The sequence below is a fragment of the Eriocheir sinensis genome, chromosome 41 (assembly GCF_024679095.1).
Source record: "Eriocheir sinensis breed Jianghai 21 chromosome 41, ASM2467909v1, whole genome shotgun sequence".
Classification (NCBI taxonomy): domain Eukaryota; kingdom Metazoa; phylum Arthropoda; class Malacostraca; order Decapoda; family Varunidae; genus Eriocheir; species Eriocheir sinensis.
The window spans coordinates 13,588,763-13,607,892 of record NC_066549.1 but is presented as its reverse complement, the minus strand read 5'-3'; the positions used below and the strand labels follow the sequence as shown (position 1 = coordinate 13,607,892).

The 19,130-nt window shown below is 45.7% G+C and overlaps 1 protein-coding gene across 1 annotated transcript in view; it reads left to right on the top strand.

Moving 5' to 3' along the window:
- LOC127009680 (rho-related GTP-binding protein RhoU-like) overlaps positions 1–18,888 on the top strand; it is a 78,768-nt gene extending 59,880 nt beyond the window's left edge. The window contains exons 3-4 of the mRNA XM_050882998.1: positions 12,912–13,100; positions 15,988–18,888. Coding sequence (XP_050738955.1) covers positions 12,912–13,100; positions 15,988–16,368 — 570 coding nt within the window. The 3' untranslated portion in view covers positions 16,369–18,888. The remainder of the gene's footprint in view (positions 1–12,911; positions 13,101–15,987) is intronic.
- Positions 18,889–19,130: the final 242 nt, after the last annotated feature.

Below are 19,130 nucleotides of genomic sequence, written 5' to 3'. Positions count from 1 at the left end.
AGCAAGATTATACCTTCACGACTTACATGGAACTTCCTTTACAAATCGACCGGTGTCATGGGTTCGCTTTTCTTCGTAGTGACAGGAGGTGAAGGCGGCGGCAACGGTACTATCAGATTGTCGAACTCAGCATATTGTATTGTATTGTATGTGTATTGTATCGTAGTGCATTGTTGTTGTTGTTCTTCTTCTTTTTCATCTTCGTCGTCTTTATCTCCTCTTCTTGTTCTCCTGTAGGCCTAGTTTCTTTCTTCTCGTATTTTAACAGACACTTCCACCCCATACATTAACTATCTCCAGAGGCCGAAAAGGAAATCAGTCGGATTCTAATGAGTCCCGTTTTAGGTTCATGGTACAGAAGAAGGGTCAGACTACCACCAGGGTTATAAAGCTACCCCTGGAAATGCCCACAAAGCTCCCACGAAAGCCTTGACAAATGTGTGTACTTGGGCCCCGAAATGTTTAATAATATGACCCTCTGTGTATTGTATCGCATTGTAACTTCGGACTAAAAACCATCGCACCCACACAGACACCGATATTCATTTACAGCTATTGTTAAAACCGTTAATTACTGATGCTCTTTGTAATGGTTATGCGTCAGAAGCCGGAAAATATATACTACGGGTCGTGTTATGAGACATTTCGCCACCCAAGAACACATAATTGACAAGGCTTTCGTAGGAGTTGTGGGCATTTCCAGTAGTAGTTTTATGACCCTGATGATAGTTTGACCCTTCTTCTGTGCCGTGAACCTAAGGAAACACTCATTAGAACCCGACAGACCCCCTCTTTGACCTTTAGAAATAGCTGGTGTGAGAACCGAAGGTGTCTTATAATACCAATCATAGTGTTTTGAGTTTGATAATCTGGTGACGGTGGGATGCAGCGGAGGAAGAAGGCAACAGCAGCAGCAGCAGCCACGAAAGCACGGACGGAGCTTCCTTCAATGCCAAGCCGTGTAGTGTTCAGCCTTGGTTTGGACGCCACGATTCCCCCTCCTTCTTCCACTCCTCTTTCTCTCTCCCTCCCTCATTCATGTGTGCGTGGGGCTCTCAAGGCGACGAGAAGAACCAGCGGTGTAATAAACTAGGGGCCAATCAGATAGCAATTACCGGTGAGCCGTAAAAACAGGTGAATAGAAGGAAGGAGGAGATGTGTAGCTTTCTTTCGCTATTGTTTTGTAGTGGAGAGAGCTGAGGCAGTCATGTGGAGGACGGAGGAGGCCGCTGGCATTGTTATTGTGCGTTCCCCACGGCACACACACACACACACACACACACACACACACTCCTGCAAGATGTCTATATTTAGCCTCTTGAATTCTTTTACATTAGATTTGAGATATTTTTTCTTCTTTTCATATTTCGTTTCGTCCTTGGCCTGTCTCTCTTTTACCGCAAAACACACACACACACACACACACACACACACACACACACACACACACACACACACACACACACACACAACAACAACTTGTTTTCCTTCAACACCAAATTTTCATCTCATTTTGCATCTTCTAAAGTCTTTTGGATTAGCTTTGAGGGATTTTTTTTCTCTCATTTTCTCATTTCACTTCGTCCTTGGCCTGTGTCTTCTACCGCAAAACACACACACACACACACACACACACACACACACACACACACACACACACACACACACTTCAACGGCCTCCTCCTCCTCCTCCTCCACTTTCATTTCCTGCAGCGGCGTTACTTTTTTGTTTCACCGCTCGTTCCTGGTTTCTTCTCTTCACGTTGGCCTCCGCGGCACTCCTAAGCGTTAAAAGAGACACAAGAAACGCTGCCTACTGAGGTGAAGCGAGGCGGGAAGAAGCGGCGGCAAGAAGGGGCAAGGGCAGAGAGGCGAGGAGGAGGAAAGTAGGAGAGAGAGAGAGAGAGAGAGAGAGAGAGAGAGAGAGAGAGGATGATGATGATGATGATGAGGAGGAGGAGGAGGAGGAGGAATGAAGAAGAGGGAAGGTAAATAAAGAAGGCTGAATAGATGGAAAGTGTAAAGTAAATGGGAAACTAAGGGGAATGAAGAGAGAGAGAGAGAGAGAGAGAGAGAGAGAGAGAGAGAGGGGCGTGGGTGCCAAAGAGAGCGGTATCGCCTCTGATCGCGTCCCTTCAGATTAGTGTGGCAGATTAGAGGAAGCGGGTTCTCTCTCTCTCTCTCTCTCTCTCTCTCTTCCATTATGTCCTATCTCCTCTCTCTCCAGTCCCTTCATCCCTTATTTTTGTTTTTTTCCTATTTCTCCTTTTTTTCTGCCTTTTAATTAGTTTCCCTCTTCCCTTTCATCTCCCCCTCCTCTTCATCATCATCTTTTATTCTGCTCTCTCTCTCTCTCTCTCTCTCTCTCTCTCACACACACACACACACACACACACACACACACATACATATTTTCACACTGACACAAACACTTATCAACGTCGCCAATTGACATTTTTTTCCTGTCACCATGAGCGCTGTTGACACGCGGCCCAGCACAAGTATTATGGCCCAGTTAGATTAAATCGTCTCTCTCTCTCTCTCTCTCTCTCTCTCTCTCTCTCTCTCTCTCTCTCTTACGCGACAGTTTTTTGCCTTCGTTTTCCTCCTCTTCTTTCTTTTTGTTCTTTAGCGTGACTCTTCTTCCCCTCTCACTCTCTCTCCATCCCTCCTTTACTCTCCTCTTCTCTTATTTCTTCCGTCTCACACCCTTCCTGATGTATTTTGCCTTCATCTTCCTTCTTTCTTTCTCTTCTTTTGCGTAACTCCTTTTCCCTCTCATTTTCTCTCCATTCCTCCTCCTTCTTTCTCCTCTTCTGTTTCTTCAATCTCACAGCCTTACCCCTGACAGTTTTTATCTTCCTTCCCTTCTTTCTTTCTTTGCGGTCTTTAGCGAAACTATGTATTGTTCTCACTCTCCCTCCATCCCTCTTCCTTTCGTCTGTTCTCCTATTTCTTCCATCTCACATCCTTCCTCTTCCTCCCCACCCCCCTCTCTCCCTCTCCCTCTCCCTCCTCCCCACGTCCTGTCTTTCACACACACACACACACACACACACACACACACACACACTCACTCTCTCTCACGGTGACATCCCCACCCCACCCTTCTCCCCGGAACATTAGTATTTCCTTACAAAAAACGAAAATCTGAGATCGTCGCGTCCCCTCTCTCGTCTTTTCCCGGACCAACACCAAATGAGAAACACCACCACCCACCACCACTACCACCGGCAACGATCCTACCCTTGTCACCATCACCTCCACCTCCAGTCATTCAGGCCAAGATTTCATTCATGCATTTACCATCTCGCCACGTCCCCATGCATGATGATTGCGATGACTCCTGCCGAGGGAATTGGACAGTTGGGCGGCAAGTGGGAGAAGGTGACAAGTGTTAATGGCTGTGAAGAGTAAGGGGAAGGAGGGTGAGGGAAGACGGCGATGGGAGAAAAATGTGTGTAAGGAGGAGGAGGAGGTCTGGGGGATGGGTGTGGTTGGAGGGAGGGAAGGGGAGGAGAAATCTTACAGCGGCTGCCAAGTTTGAAGATTGAATGAGCAGAGACAGAGGAGGGAAAGGCATGAGAGAGAAGGAGACGGGTGATGAGGGGGCGCAAATTGAGACGAATGGGGAGAGATTAAAGCTAGGAGAAGAGGGAGAAATGAGAGAGAGAGAGAGAGAGAGAGAGAGAGAGAGAGAGAGAGAGAGAGAGAGAGAGAGAGAGAGAGAGAATTAAAAGGAAAGCAATCTCCTGCGTCGATGTTTACAGTCGAAAGGTGAGTACCCCGCCTATACCCACCTCAGCCTCCCCTCCCCCATTCCCCACGCCCCCATCCCCACCCATAACTACCCCGCCTCTTCCTCATTCCCATCCCTTGCCACACCCTCGGTTCCGCCTTTTTCTGATCCACTACCCCGCCCACTCTCGCAATGCTTCCTCCCACCATTACCAGATTATCGTACTCAGAGCATAGTAGGGCCTATTTACCGGTTTCTGACGCCTAACTATTGACAGGACATATTAGGAATTAACTCTTTTAACGATAACTATATGGATGGATCTTGTTATTGGCCCCCAGGAGACAGTTTTGGGGTCGGAAATCGGAAAATGTGCGAGGCTGAGTACGACAATCTTCTGGTAACGTTGCTTCCTTCCGTTCCTCCTTTCCCGCCCCATCCTACCGTTGCTCCCGTCCGTTATTTTAAGTCTTTCCTGTCTTTGTTACTCATCCCTGTCCCCGTCCGTTACTCTGTTTCTTCCCGTCTGTTACTCATCCCTGTCCCTGTCCGTTGTTTCCCGTCCGTTACTCTGTTTCTTCCCGTCTTTCTTACTCATCCCTGTCCCCGTCCCTTGTTTCCCGTCCGTTACTCTGTTTCTTCCCGTCTTTGTTACTCATCCCTGTCCCCGTCCGTTGTTTCCCGTCCGTTACTCTGTTTCTTCCCGTCTTTCTTATTCATCCCTGTCCCCGTCCGTTACTCTGTTTCTTCCCGTCTGTTACTCATCCCTGTCCCCGTCCGTTACTCTGTTAATCTAGGATCCTGTGATGTTACTCATCCCTGATACCTTTCCACAGCATTTATTTCCAACAAGTCCCTACGCAAATGTATATTATGTAATTCAAATTGATATATAAAATTATGATATGAACTGAAGCACTGGTATTTGCTTCAACTTTGAAACTAGAAAAAAAAATCAACATATTACTTTATATTACAACCAAGAAATATTATATGCCTATTTCAACTTGCTTAGCACAGTAACTGAGTAATGTCCTTCACCAAGCCTGCCGTGCATATGGAAGTAAGTTATTGTAATATATCATGAAAAGTATGGAACTAGACAAGTGATTTTACTCAGCACTTGACGTTAAACACTCTTAAATTGTAATGTAAAAACATTAATTGGGTAACATCCTTCACCATGCCTGCCGTGCATAGGACAGTAAATTAGAAGAAGACTTGAGAGATTGATAAACTTTCTGTACACTACCATTTCTAGTAGCATCTAGGATCACCACAATTAAAATCAGGATGTTTCCACAATGCAAGGCTAAATTATAAGTAACAAATTAGTAGACGTATTTGTTCGCCATGCAGGAGATGACAGTTAGGCAGTAAACAAAGTTGTAAACATGTGGGTTACGGTATGTCTTTAACTTTGTGGTACCAGTGTCCAGTAATTAGTGAAGATTAATCACATTTACAATTTATAAATAATCGGCCGATTAATCGGTATCGGCCGATTATTGGTTACCGATTAATCGGTAATCGGTAATCGGCCAAATTGCTTATCGGTGCAACCCTATTTGTTACTCATCCCTGTCCCCGTCCGTTGTTTCCCGTCCGTTACTCTGTTTCTTCCCGTCTTTGTTACTCATCCCTGTCCCCGTCCATTGTTTCCCGTCCGTTACTCAGAGTTTCTTCCCGTCTTTGTTACTTATCCCTGTCCCCGTCCATTGTTTCCCGTCCGTTACTCAGAGTTTCTTCCCGTCTTTGTTACTTATCCCTGTCCCCGTCCATTGTTTCCCGTCCGTTACTCTGTTTCTTCCGTCTTTGTTACTCATCCCTGTCCCCGCCTCACTCGTGTAGCTCCCATCCTTTCCTCACCCTATTTTGATATCATGCTGTTCCTTAGATTCATTCCTTAAAACCTGCCCAAGTTCCTCCTTTCCTGTAGCTCATATATCTACTACTACTACTACTACTACTACTATATACTACTATCAAAACCTTCTTCATCCCTATTCCTTCCCGTCTGACTAGCTCTCATCTTTTCCTCATCACTATCAACCATTATTAGGCCTTTCTCATTATCATCCTCCCCTCTCTATATACCTTGTTCCGGGAAAGGTTATATTTTCACCTGGTCCTCTGTTGACTCTGATATCTCCTCCATCTTTAGAGTATTACCTAAAACTCTTCTGCTCCTGTCGGCTCTTAAGATCTATCCACCTATAATAGTTCTCTGTTGACCCTGCTGGCTTTTCCTCCATCTCGAATTACCCAAAACTCCACTGCTTCTGTAAGTCTTTCATCGTTCTCTGTTGACCCTGACTTTTCCTCCATCTCGTATTACCCAAAACTCCTCTGCTTCCGTAAGTCCTTCATCGTTTTCTGTTTACCCTGACTTCTCCTCCATCTCGGATTCCCCACAAATTTTCTGCTTCCGTAAGTCCTTCATCGTTCTCTACTGACCCTGACTTCTCCACCATGTCAGATTTCCCACAAATTTTCTGCTTCCGTACAAGTCCTTCATCCCAATCCACGTGATCTTCCTTGGTCCTGAAGTCTCCTCCATTTCGCATTACCCAAAACTCATCTCCTCTCATACGTAAGTCCTTCATCCCTACCCACGTAATCTTCCTTGGTCCTGAAGTCTCCTCCATTTCGCATTACCCAAAACTTATCTCCTCCCATGAGTCCTTCATCCCTACCCACGTGATGTTCTTTGGTCCTGAAGAGTCCTTCATCCCTACCCACGTGATATTCCTTGGTCCTGAAGTCCCTCCATCTCGCATTACCCAAAATTCATCTCCTCCCATAAGTCCTTCATCCAATCCACGTGGTTCTCTGTTGACCCTGACTTCTCGATCTCGTATTACCCCAAACTCCTCTGCTGTCGCTGGTTCTTCATCCCTATCCACCTATCCTGTTCCCGTCCGTAGCGTCGCCGTGAGTGCGGACATCCAAAGTGCGTGTCGCGGTGTCAGCCTCAGGTGTCAACGCCCAGCTCTTGGTTCGGTTGGGCGGTTTTGGCCAGATTCTTAATATAAACATTTCGGCGCCCAACCACACATGTTTGATAAGGCATTCGTAAGAGTTTGGGGCATATCCAAGGGTACTGGTGGTAGTCTGACAAAGCTTCTGAATCCTGAACGTGAAAGAAACACTCATGAGAACCCGATTAATCTCCTTTTGTGAGTTCGGGAATAGTTGATGTGAGAGGCAAAAGCGTTTGAGAATACCTGTCTTACCCTTGAGCCACGGACACAGGCGGGACGGGCCATTAGGCAGTAAAGCTTCGGTCACTTGCGTCGGGGCCTTTGAAGTGGCTCTCTGTCATTCCTCGCACACGGATGGCGGCGCTCAGAATGTTTTTTGTTTGATGCAGGTGTTGTGCGGCGCGGCGGTGGTTCCCAGGGTTTTAAACGGCGCAGAAACTGAGTGGTTAACGTGACTGGCTGACTGACTGCATGATTGTGATTTACGGATGGATGACTTCTTTACTCGCAGGCAGATGCAGACATTTTACCGGGATTGTCTTGTGTGTGTGTGTGTGTGTGTGTGTGTGTGTGTGTGTGTGTGTGTGTGTGTGTGTGTGTGTGTGTTTAAGATTTCTCCTCCTCTTCACAAGTACACACGCCTTCCTGAGTAATGATGTCAACCTACTTAGCAGAAGTAATAATTGCAGTATAAGAAGTAGTAGTCCACATCCACAATGGTAGTAGTAGTAGTGGTAGTAGTAGTAGTAGTAGTAGTAGTAGTAGTAGTAGTCACAGCAATCAGCAAGAATACATGGACGTGTCTGCAATACGTTTTACAGGAATTCTATTAGCATTTAAACTGTTTAAGGAAATTATTTCGTCTCTCTCTCTCTCTCTCTCTCTCTCTCTCTCTCTCTCTCTCTCTCTCGTGGTTTAGACAGTGGCGGGTCAGCTTCTCCTCGGGGCACTTCCGGTTATTATCTCTCCCCCCTCCGGCCCCTCCGTCGACCCGGCCCGGAGGTGGCGGCGGCGGCAACTGGCGGGGCGGAAACAGCTTTGCCCGGGGCGACCAGCAGGAGGACGTGACGCCCCCCACAGCCCCCCTCCCCTCCACCCACCCAGCTCCCCTCCTTACCTCCCCTCACAGACACCCCATCTCGGCGCCACCACCACCACCACCACCACACTCTTGCCCGTCACCCCGCTACGCTTTCACGGCTACACACACACACACACACACACACACACACACACACACGAGCGTATTAAACCAGGTTATAAGCAGTAATTATCGACAAAGATGATATACATACAAATACGGGATTTTAGTCGATATGTACTGTAGTTCGAAAGAAGAAGAGGAAGAAGAAGAAGAGAAGAAGGAAAAGGAGAATAAGGATATGCTAAATATTTAAAGACAGTGATGATGGAATAGACAAATTGAAGGGAAAGATGTCAGTGAGGAGGATGAGAAAAGAACTCTCCCGACATAGGCACAGCTGAACACACACACACACACACACACACACACACACACACACACAACGTCCTCCACATTCACAACGTCCTCCACATTCACGGGGCCGATGAATAACATCCCGAACATGTAGTGATAGCGATAGCCTGCGTCAGAAACAGTGATGGTGCTTGTACAGTGGTTGTGGTTGTGGTGGTGGTGATGGAGGAGCTGGTGGCGGTGGTGGTGGTTCTGGGGTCACACACTGCTGGCTTATCGTTGGCCCGTGTCACGTGACGTCACGCTATTCCCTTCACGTCATTGGTCCTTGCTTTGTGACGTCACGGCCTTCCAGTCTTGTCATTGGTCCTTCTTTGTGACATCATTGCCTCGCTCCTGTCCCTGAGCGCACAATGATTACACCAGGAAGTGATGGTTACCGTGCTTATGTCATTGTTATGTGCTGGGCTCGGGCGAACGTGACTCATACTTGCGGTAGTAGTAGTAGTAGTAGTAGTAGTAGTAGTAGTAGAAGTAGGTGTAGTAGTTGTTGTTGTTGTAGTGCTAGCAGTAGTAGTTGTTGTTGTAGTAGTAGTAGTAGTAGTAGTAGTAGTAGTAGGTGTAGTAGTTGTTGTTGTTGTTGTAGTGGTAGCAGTAGTAGTTGTAGTAGTAGTAGTAGTAGCAGTAGTTAGTTTTGTTGCTATATTGTTCTACTCATACATGCATGCGTAACATATCCAACACATTAAATAACAATAAGATTTGATAAATATAACTGCTGACACTAGTTACTATGACTTTTTTTATATTAGCCGGGAGCCGGAAAAGGAAAATTTTATCCATAGGAACATACGGTGCTTAAAATTATTGCCCAATATTAGAAAACTTCAAAAATGGCATGAACTAAGTAACTCTAATGGGTAGAGGGATATAAGACTACTCTTCTAAACTATTACATGGTTTTCTATTTTAGTAAATATAAAAAAAACGACTTGATTGAAGATTGAAGGTGTATACTACTACTCTGCCACACTTAAGAATCTGTGTATGTGGAGGTGATCAGTGGTCACTTTCATCACCAGCATCGTTGGCGAGGCATAAGCGATAAGGGATGCAGTGGGTCAGCAGCTAGATCATCACCAAGGACCACTGATGGCAAGGGAGGAAAAAAAATATCACATTATGTAAGGCGTGGCGACTCTGCTGCTTTTGGCTGGGAGGGTCGTATATGTTCTCTCATTTGCATAAACACAGGCAAGCCAAGTACATCTAGGAAAAAGGATACGAGTTGCTGCTGTTGCCTTAAACCAAAAGTAAAAGTAGCAGCAGTTCGTAACTACTCGACATAGCACGATTTCTACCGGAGTTACCACGGAAATGATACATGAAGGGAAAAAAACAGTTCTCACAGTGACTGACGGTGGAAATTATGTTGATAATAACAACTACTACGAGAGGCTCAGTTCCCCGTATTCTCAGACGCTTTCGGTTCTCACAAGAAACATTTCCAAAAGCTACAATGGATACTAGCCGGGTTCTCGTGAGGGTTTTTCACATCCATGGTCCAGAAGCCTTGTTAAACTATACAACTAGGCTCAGAAAACTACCCATGGAAATGCCCCAAACCTCTGCGAAAGCTTAATCAAATGTGTGCGTGTAAGCCCCGGAATGTTTTAAAATATTGGCTCAGATGCGGCCACGCGGTGAAGAGCCATGCCGTGTGCGATGAGAGCCGCGTGACGGAGGCTTGACTGTTGGTGGGTGCTGCTGCGGCCTGCGGGTGAAAGCCAGAGCCAGGCGGAGGCTCGGGACGCTGGTGAGCAAGTGGACCACCACGTGTTGGCGCCACACCCGCCAACGCCGCTGACTCCTCTCCGCCTCTGCCTCCCTCCTCCTGCTCCGTCTTGTCCAATCGTTCCCCGGGCCGCATCGCAACGCTGTCCTTGGCAACGTGTCGCTTATCATTAAAAATGCACGTTCCTTGCAGAGAAGGCTTCCTCGTCCTAAAGTTCAAGTGCAAAGGGAGGAAAAAATATTGTTTGTGAAAGGCGTTTGCCACCCTGTTACGGCGCGGCTCCCCCCGTCGCCTACGTCACGGAGCGTTACGTTATGGTACCTGTGCAGAAGAGCCACAAGGACGCTTATGGCAGATGGCTTTTGTTACCGCCACTGGGTTAGGGTGTAGCGCGGCGTGCTTTACCTGTGACTCAGTCTGCAGGAATCTGATAAAGAGCTTACCTGCAATTTTGTGCGGTTGGCAACACTGGCCTCACACACACCTTTACACACACACACACACACACACACACACACACACACACAGTGGTACATAACACTTATTTACAAGTTTATAGGATGCACCTTGTGTCGCCATAAGTTCGGTGAAGCATGCAGTTACACGTGTGTACGAACAGCTGTTTATATAGTAACTGTTTTGAGCTCAAGGCAAAACACGGCACGAGTCTCTGCCAACGCCACGCTCTCTTCCTGCTTAGCCGTGCCCTCTCGCCTCCATTCAAACTTTCATTCAGTCGGCTGCCCGACACACCTGCTCTCAGGTGTTGCTTTCGCCAGCTTCCCCGCCACCCTTCCCTCGCCTCACGTGACTCACACTACAAGTCTCAACAAAATATCCTGTCGAGACCCTTCTGGCTAAAAGAGGTTCGCCAAAATTGGATTCGAAATCATCTCGATTTTTTTTTTCTTTTACAAATTCCTATTGTCAGCGTAGAGCAAATAAGTGGTTAATCTCGGATGTTTACAAATCTTCTCTTTTGCTTTCCATAAATAGGATTAGGCAGGCATCGTTCTCCACCAAGATGTAATGGTTGAGCCGAAAGTTTTGCTTGTTTTATGTGGCGTAATGATTGGATGCAACCCTTGTTTGGCCCGGGGAGTACGCCCGCCTGGCCATGGGTAGGAAGCGTCGCCGCCCCTGTAAAGAGGGGCTGCTTCCACTCTGATGCAAGCGTTGTATTATTGTATTAAAATGAGAGAGAGAGAGAGAGAGAGAGAGAGAGAGAGAGCACTGTAGCAGCAAGTTGTCCTCCACGTATGTCTCCCTCGCCCTCTACATATTCCTTGGGAAAACTTACACGTCTCACGCGGATGTCTCGTAAATGAATGCAAAACGGATATGGCCGGCAGGTGTGGACAGGTGATGCGGCTCTGGAGGAATCCGGAGCCGAGTTGTATTCCGTCCGGCGGTCAGTGACTGCTGCACGGATCCGGATGTCTGCGCTGAGTTAAGTGTTGAGCATTCATTCAAGAATAATCGTTGTCGTAATGCATTTGTCTCCTCAGTCCCGTAATAGCCTCGAGCCAGATGAGAGCAAAGTGTATATGCATACAAGCGTGAATCCATTTTCCGGCTCTTGTGTCCGAGAAAGGATTAGCGGGAGATCATGTGCAGGCCACCGTGCGAGGTCCCCTTCGCCTTTGTCCGTCCCAGACGTGCCTAGCGCGGCATCACGGTGCATCCGTCTACGTGGGTCGAGCACGTCAGGGAGATGTTCGTGTCCAGAGTGCCAAGACGCCGAAGCTTGCATTATTATTTTTAAAACCACTGAAGCGAAAGGGCAATATGTGCAAATAAAGTCACCTGTGTTCCAGCCTGCCCTCTAGAGACAGGTGTTGACGTAGCCGCGGTGTGGCGATGGAGGCTCCTGCGACAGCCAAAACAGTGACCATTTCTATCTCTTGGGGCCCACACACCACCCAGTAGTAAGCATATTCTAGCAGGCAACGACTTGGGGCTATGCCGTCAGTCACTACAGAACGGATGTCACCTCACACACACAACCATAAACACACACACACACACACACACACACACACACACATGTGGACACGTGAGTCCAGCGTGTGACCTGACCACTGTATATGACACTTGCTATCTGGGATATGTCAATCAAGAAGAAATATGTTTCGCGGCAATTTGAAAACACCGAACTTATATGAGAGTGTAAGTTAAGATAAAAACGACCTATGTGTGAATTCTTTTTCCGGCCGCCGTTATCTGATCAGGAATATCAGATACCGTTAAAAGTGCCTAGAGAGAACCAGAGGATGGGGTCGATATATGGTCTATTTTTCTAAATATGTTTCAGTACTTTAAAATTTTATGAAATTTATTGTGTGTAATATGCAACCATTTAGAATCATATTGTAAGAAATTATCATGATTATTATTGTATAATATAACCACACTATGAGGTCGAAGGTGACTGCTGCCACTTAGAGGTCAAACCAGCATATTTTTGCCTACACAAGCAGTTGTCCTGTACTCTGATATCTATTCACTTCCCTTGAAGATGTAATATACGAAAGCGCTCGGGTTTCCTCGTGTTCTCTTTGCATCCTAAGTGGCCATCTATATTTCTATCTATCTGTTTATCTATTTATCCATCCATCAATACATCTATCCAGTTTTATATATATATATATATATATATATATATATATATATATATATATATATATATATATATATATATATATATATATATATATATATATCTTTGTTTCTCAGTCGGTGACTACAGTTGTCAACATATTTTTTTCTCATATTTAACGCGGCCAGGTTATTTCCTTTAATGTATCAGTACTGAAAAAAAATATCATATTGCAAATGGCTGCTTTGGCCTTTCCCTACCTTCAGGCTTTTGATATAAAATTTTACCATTTTTCTTTTTGCTTTCTCAAATTTCCAAAATGACAATCCAATACAAATACAATTTTTCTTCTGCAGGATGACTTCGACTCTCTGCGCCCGCTGTGCTACCCCCAGACGGACGTGTTCCTGGTGTGCTTCAGCGTGGTGTCCCCCACGTCCTTCCACAACGTGCGGGAGAAGTGGCTGCCGGAGCTGCGCCAGCACAACCCTCGTGTCCCCATCGTGCTGGTGGGCACCCAGAGCGATCTCAGGACGGATGTGAAGGTGAGGGAGGCAGCACGCCACTCACTACAGATTGTCGGCTATCACACAGTTCCGTCTTTATGATAATACTGGTGATAACGGCGATGAATGAGGGGATGATAATAATCATGATTATAACTAGATAATGATAATTATAATAATAATCATAATTTTTATTTTACAATTATCGCCCGCCTCCGCGTGGGGAAGAGGGTCATTATATTTTCGTCGTTGTCTGTCGGTCATTCTTTGTGTGTGTGTGTGTGTGTGTGTGTGTGTGTGTGTCAATCACCCTGGTCTGATCACGTGCTGGACTCGCGATCGCCAGCCAGTACCCTCCCCGAAAGAGACTGGCGCTGCATAGAGACGAATCCTCATTTTACGGCTGGAACCTCACACCACACCCACTCACACCCGAGAGGCGGGGCACGACCCTTGACTGACACCCGGTGGTACCCATTCACAACTAGGTGGACAAGGGGCACGGATGAAGGAAAATGAGCATCCGTTTCTACTTCGCCCGGGAATCGTACCTGGAACCTCGTACTAGTGAGTCGAGCGCTCTAACCAATACAATGCAAAGCTCCGAACAGAGAGAGAGAGAGAGAGAGAGAGAGAGAGAGAGAGAGAGAGAGAGATTTGTATGGCACTAAAAAGTTGGGGTTACTAAAGACTGCAAAAAACGAGTAATGGAGATAAAAACCAGATGAATCCGCGTGTCCTTTGCTTAGCGTGTGCAGAACATGAGCGTCGTGTAGCCCCTTTGTTAACCAGACTGGGATCACGCATCAGACTGTCAGTAATTAGTCAGTGAGGCTGGTAATCTTAGACGCTTCCGACTCTTACATCATCTAGTCTCAAAGGCCGAAAAGGAGATCGGTCTGGTTGTAGTATCTTTTTTAGGTTCATAGTGCAGAAGAAGGGTCAAACTACCACCAGGATCATAAAACTATACTCATAAAAATGCTCAAAACTCCTACGAAAGCCTTGTTAAATATGTGAGCTTGGTCGTCGAAATGTTTAAGAATACGGACCTGTGACCCCAGACAAAGTGTGTGTAGTCCGTAGCCGACAACCCCACTCCATTCTCGAACCGACATAGTAGTCCAGCTGTGTAAGATAGATTGACAGATAGGCAGTAGAATCGCGAGAGGAGGGAGGAAGAATAGATGACTTGAAAGGAAGAGAGAGAAGTTATTACAGTAGAAGAGATGGACCCGTAAGCTGAATCTGCGAGCATCATAGCAATAGTATGTTTAAAGTTATGAGGTAGCCGTGAGCAGTCAAAAAGGCAGAAATGGGAAACAATAGTGAAGGTGGCGACGCTTTCCGAACACGGGAGGAAATGAGTCCAGCGCTGGGTGGGGCAGAGCGGGATGCTTTCAGTATTTTCATCCAATGTCATGAACTTTGTTTCTTCCTCGAAGTTTCATCTACGGCCAAAATGTCAAAGCTTAGCTGGATTATTCTTATTTATAAAAGCAAATAACCTTACCTCCGGTGCTGCAGCCAGGTGCTCTGGATCCTGGCCAGTGATGGTCAGGTTTGAGACTCGGAAAGAGCCGTTCGTAAAATTGAAATAATAGATCCAAAAGCAGATTATGAAAGGAGCACGCAGGACACAATTCGTAGGGCATTATAGTCAAGTGGGGGATTAGAAATTTTATGCTCTATATTTTTACAATAATAGAGCTTTTAATTTCTATTTTCGACCAAAGTTATTAAAGATAATCGACAAATTTGACAGGTTGATGGATAATACAATTTGCATAATCCTAAAGTATGAACATTAGAGTCAGTTTTGATTAGCGTAAATACATCCTCAAGGCCAACTGACCTTAACCAGCTTGGGCGCCTATACTGCCAAATACTGAAGAAAAATGTATATATGCGAATGGCATCTAAGTAAAGTTGGAGCTTACGCTAAGCTGCGCTTGGCCTCGTTGCTCATCTCCGTCTCATTGGCACGAGCTTGTGGTGGGTAAGAACCTCCGGGACATAGAAAGTGAGTGTGGCATCCGAGTTACCGCAGGCTGCCTTCCCCAGGTACCCATTTATCTATTAGCTCGAAAGAGTGGATGAACAGCTGGGTGGGCTGGCCGCCGAATGCTCAGGGCCGGTATTGACCCCGAGCCTGCGGATTCACAAGTTAGGGATGCTAGGAAAATCAACATGTATGGTGACAATTACCTCATCAGGTGCTGATGAAATAATGATGTGAATATATAAGACAATGATGCATCAGAACTTTCATTTTATGGGCTATCAACAAAACTGCCATGGCCCATGCATAAGGATCCCAATACGATTGTGCACGGTGAATATAAATATTTGGAGGTCATGTGAAGCATGGACTTCGTGCGTCGAATGGGATGGATGCCCATACTCGTTGACTTTATCGGACCCAGCTCCTTATAGAACCTCTCGAGGCGAATAAGGCGTCAGTGATGAAAACGGAATAGCTAGACTCGTATAGCCTTGGTCGGCAAGGAGACAGATAAACAGGGGTAAAATTCCAGAATTATACGCCCACCGACCGCCAGTGACAACAGCCAACAGCGCAGTGCAAAACGTATCACGTATTTACCGTAAACAATTGAGTCTAAGTAAACTAAATCAAAAGTAACCTAACCTAACCTGACCAAAAACAAAATTTAACCTAATCTAACTTAATCTGTGTCACGCTGTAAAAATGCGATAAATGGAAATAAATCCCTAGATATATCCCCTCCCCAGGCCTTATTAATTATATTTAAAAACGAGTGATTTGCTGTGGAAAATAATAATACAGTGTTTTATATGTGCATGCTTCATATAACATAATGGTGAGACGGGGATACTTCTGGAATAGCAGCGAGTCAGGTGCCCTTGCCCTCCTACCTTCCCCTAACATCACCTCTCTCCGCAGGTCCTCATTGAGCTGGCACAGTACCGCGAGCAGCCGGTGTCCGAGGTGGCGGCGCGACGCTTGGCACACCAGATCGGCGCCGTGGGCTACGTCGAGTCCTCCGCCCTCACGCAGCGGAACCTGAAGGAGGTGTTCGACCAAGCCATTCTGGCGGCATTGGAGGCGCGCAACCTTCCCGTGCTGACCCGCGGCGGCTCCTCGAAGCGCTCCTTCTCCAGGCACAGAAAGCTTGGCGGCGGCGGCAGCATGCGTGGCGGTGGCTCCAGGGACGCCGCCACCGAGCCCCTCAACAGCCACCACTCCCCCACCACCACCCTCGACTACACCGACGACACCCACACTAGGAAACGTGGGTGGAGGAAACTGTGTTGCTTTTCCTGATCTCTGCTTCCCCTGCTGACTCTCACCTCCCGCCCCCACCATTATAACCGTCATCGTCCGCCACCGCCACCACCACCACCACAATCACCGCCATCACCACCACCATTACCGTGTCACAAAAGCAGAGGTGGACAGCAGCAGAGGACGGGGACATCTCCACAGCATATACCTCACCGCACCCGTGGACACTAGATTCTCCCTCTCCCTAACAAATCTAATGCATTATTCTTACCGATTCTTTTATTACGGTCAAGGCCTTCTCTTCACCTCCCTAACTTATTGTAGCAGTAATGGTTCTCTTCCCCCCTCTCCCGCCTCACCATGCAGCTGCTCCCCTCGCACGCAGGGCATCATTCACACCCTCAATCAAAATTTTGCCCAAGTCATCCTCATCCATTTTATGTCACTCCCGCTTTTTAATGACCAATGATGGATGCATTACTCGACTTCTTTCGGACTCACAATAGTTTACTTCCAAGACTGTCTGTGGAAAGCGAGAAAATTGAGCAGCCAACGGGAACAAAATAGTTTAAAAAATAAATAAACGCAATATAAAACAGACAAAAAAATGTAACCACCTAAGCATGGTTATGTTTCCGAAGAAGTGACTGGGTCTTACAAAACTATCGACCAGATGTACTGTACACAAATATAAATTTTCCTTGTATGAAATTAACGAGTCCAAACTTCTTTCCGCGTTGAACTCCTCTTCCCTCTTCCCTATCCTTTACCCCCCCGCCCCGTGGAAGCTGATACACGCCCCGAATCTTGTGATAGTGTTGTACATACTTAGTTATAAGGCTAAGAGTACATGTAACAGGACAAGTGGCAGTTATATTAATACTTACATATTATCCGATATCAACACTGGACACTGTATGTACATCACCAGAGATGTGTATGTGTGTATTCGTGTGGAGAAACTGGATGTGAACCATGATGTACATATATAGAGAATTACCTATAGCGCTGCCAGGAAAGGCCGCGTGTGTGCAATAATGAAAATCCTGAAAATCATAGTAGTACATGTGGAAAGTGTGTCCTGCGAGTGGTATCATATATATAACACCGTGATTGGTCCTGCCGTGTGGCCCCGAGGTCGACCAAACTGTAACGCTGAGCCGGAAGAGCGTCTGTAAGCAGATAACCTAAATAAGCCTCAGTGGTGTCCGTCTGCGCAGTGAACGAAGTAAATCTGTAAGCGTAAATATGCTCACAACACATAACCACTAAGTTGCATGCAGTGCGGAGCCGTTGTGATGAAAATGGTATTAACATGGAGTATTTTGTTTTAATCTCGAGGTTACTGATGGGTCCATAAATGATTTAACGTGTTTAACCATTTCCTTCAATATTGCATTTATTTATATAGATGTGTGATTCTCAGATATTCCTTTAGTCCACATAAGTATTGTTTGATGCATTGTAATGAAGCAAGTTTATTTTTTCTCTTTTATTCAACCCGTGTTTGTTTTGAATGTGCAGTGCCGTCTTATATTGTTTGAGCTGCAGAATGAAGCAGTGAAAAATTAAGTGAATGAATGAAGGTGAAGTGTTTTATCATATACGTGCTCACAACTTTGTTTTTAGCATGGTAGCACTGAGACTTATGTGTTCGCTCGTCACTACACGTGAATCGTACGAGAATATCTTGCTCGCATCTCTTACTCTCATCTCGAGCCCGAGTATATTATTTTTTTGTGATGTACAGTCAGCCAAGACAGTAAATCCTACTCCATAAGTAATAAGACACCGGTCTAAAATATATAGATCACAATGTCTATTCTCTCGTGTGCTGTCGTTCTCTATTATTCATAACTTAACATCAACTTTAAACTTTCACATCAACACTGTTAGATTCACTTATGGTTTAGTCAGAGCAGATTGTTTACTTTCATCATGTTTAAAGAAAATATTGCATGTTCAGTCACTCATGAATGGGCATCGTGAGTTTCCCAAGGGTCATACACTAAGCAAAGGTACGGAAGGCATGACTCCTGACTCCTCGTGTATGCCCAAGGCCGAGATAGACCAAGGCGAAAATGCCGTAGGAAGATTCAGGTTAATGGACACTCAAGACTCACCCTCAGAAAGTAACAGATTAGAAAGATAGACTAATAAAGTACTGCAGGAAAACTTAAGTTAATGGACACTCAAGACTCATCTCATTTAGGGACAATTTTACAGCCCAATGCAGCAAGTTTGTAAACTCCCCAACCAAACACAACATACGACGAAAGGTCCTTGTATAGTGTTTGGCGTTGATATGAAAAGTAGGAAATTTTAGGAATCCACACAGGAAATATTTTTAATGTCTGGTACCGAGTAGAAATAACGGATCATTGAGGAGAATATAGTTTGGTTTGGGCGCTTAAAAGGACTGTGCTGGACTGTCAACTGGCCCTAAGTCACCGATCAAGAAGATTCCACTTACTTGGTGGATTCCAACTGTGATGCCACTATCTCTGTGTCCACATTTACCACAACAATTGCAACTTGTCAATAAAGAAATATATCAAATTGAGCCTTGTCTGTATCCCTCTTTCTTTGTCTTTGGGGTGAAGACTATTCAGGTTTCTCACCTTTATCATCGAGCAAGAAATTATAATATGATAGGTCTACGGTATTCATTGAAATACACTGGTAACACTTCCGTCAGTATATTGTAATTATGTACAACTTACCTATGAATGTATATTGATTTTATGAACTGTTCTATGTAAACGGCAGTAGTATCTGAATATCACGTGGGGGAATCTTAG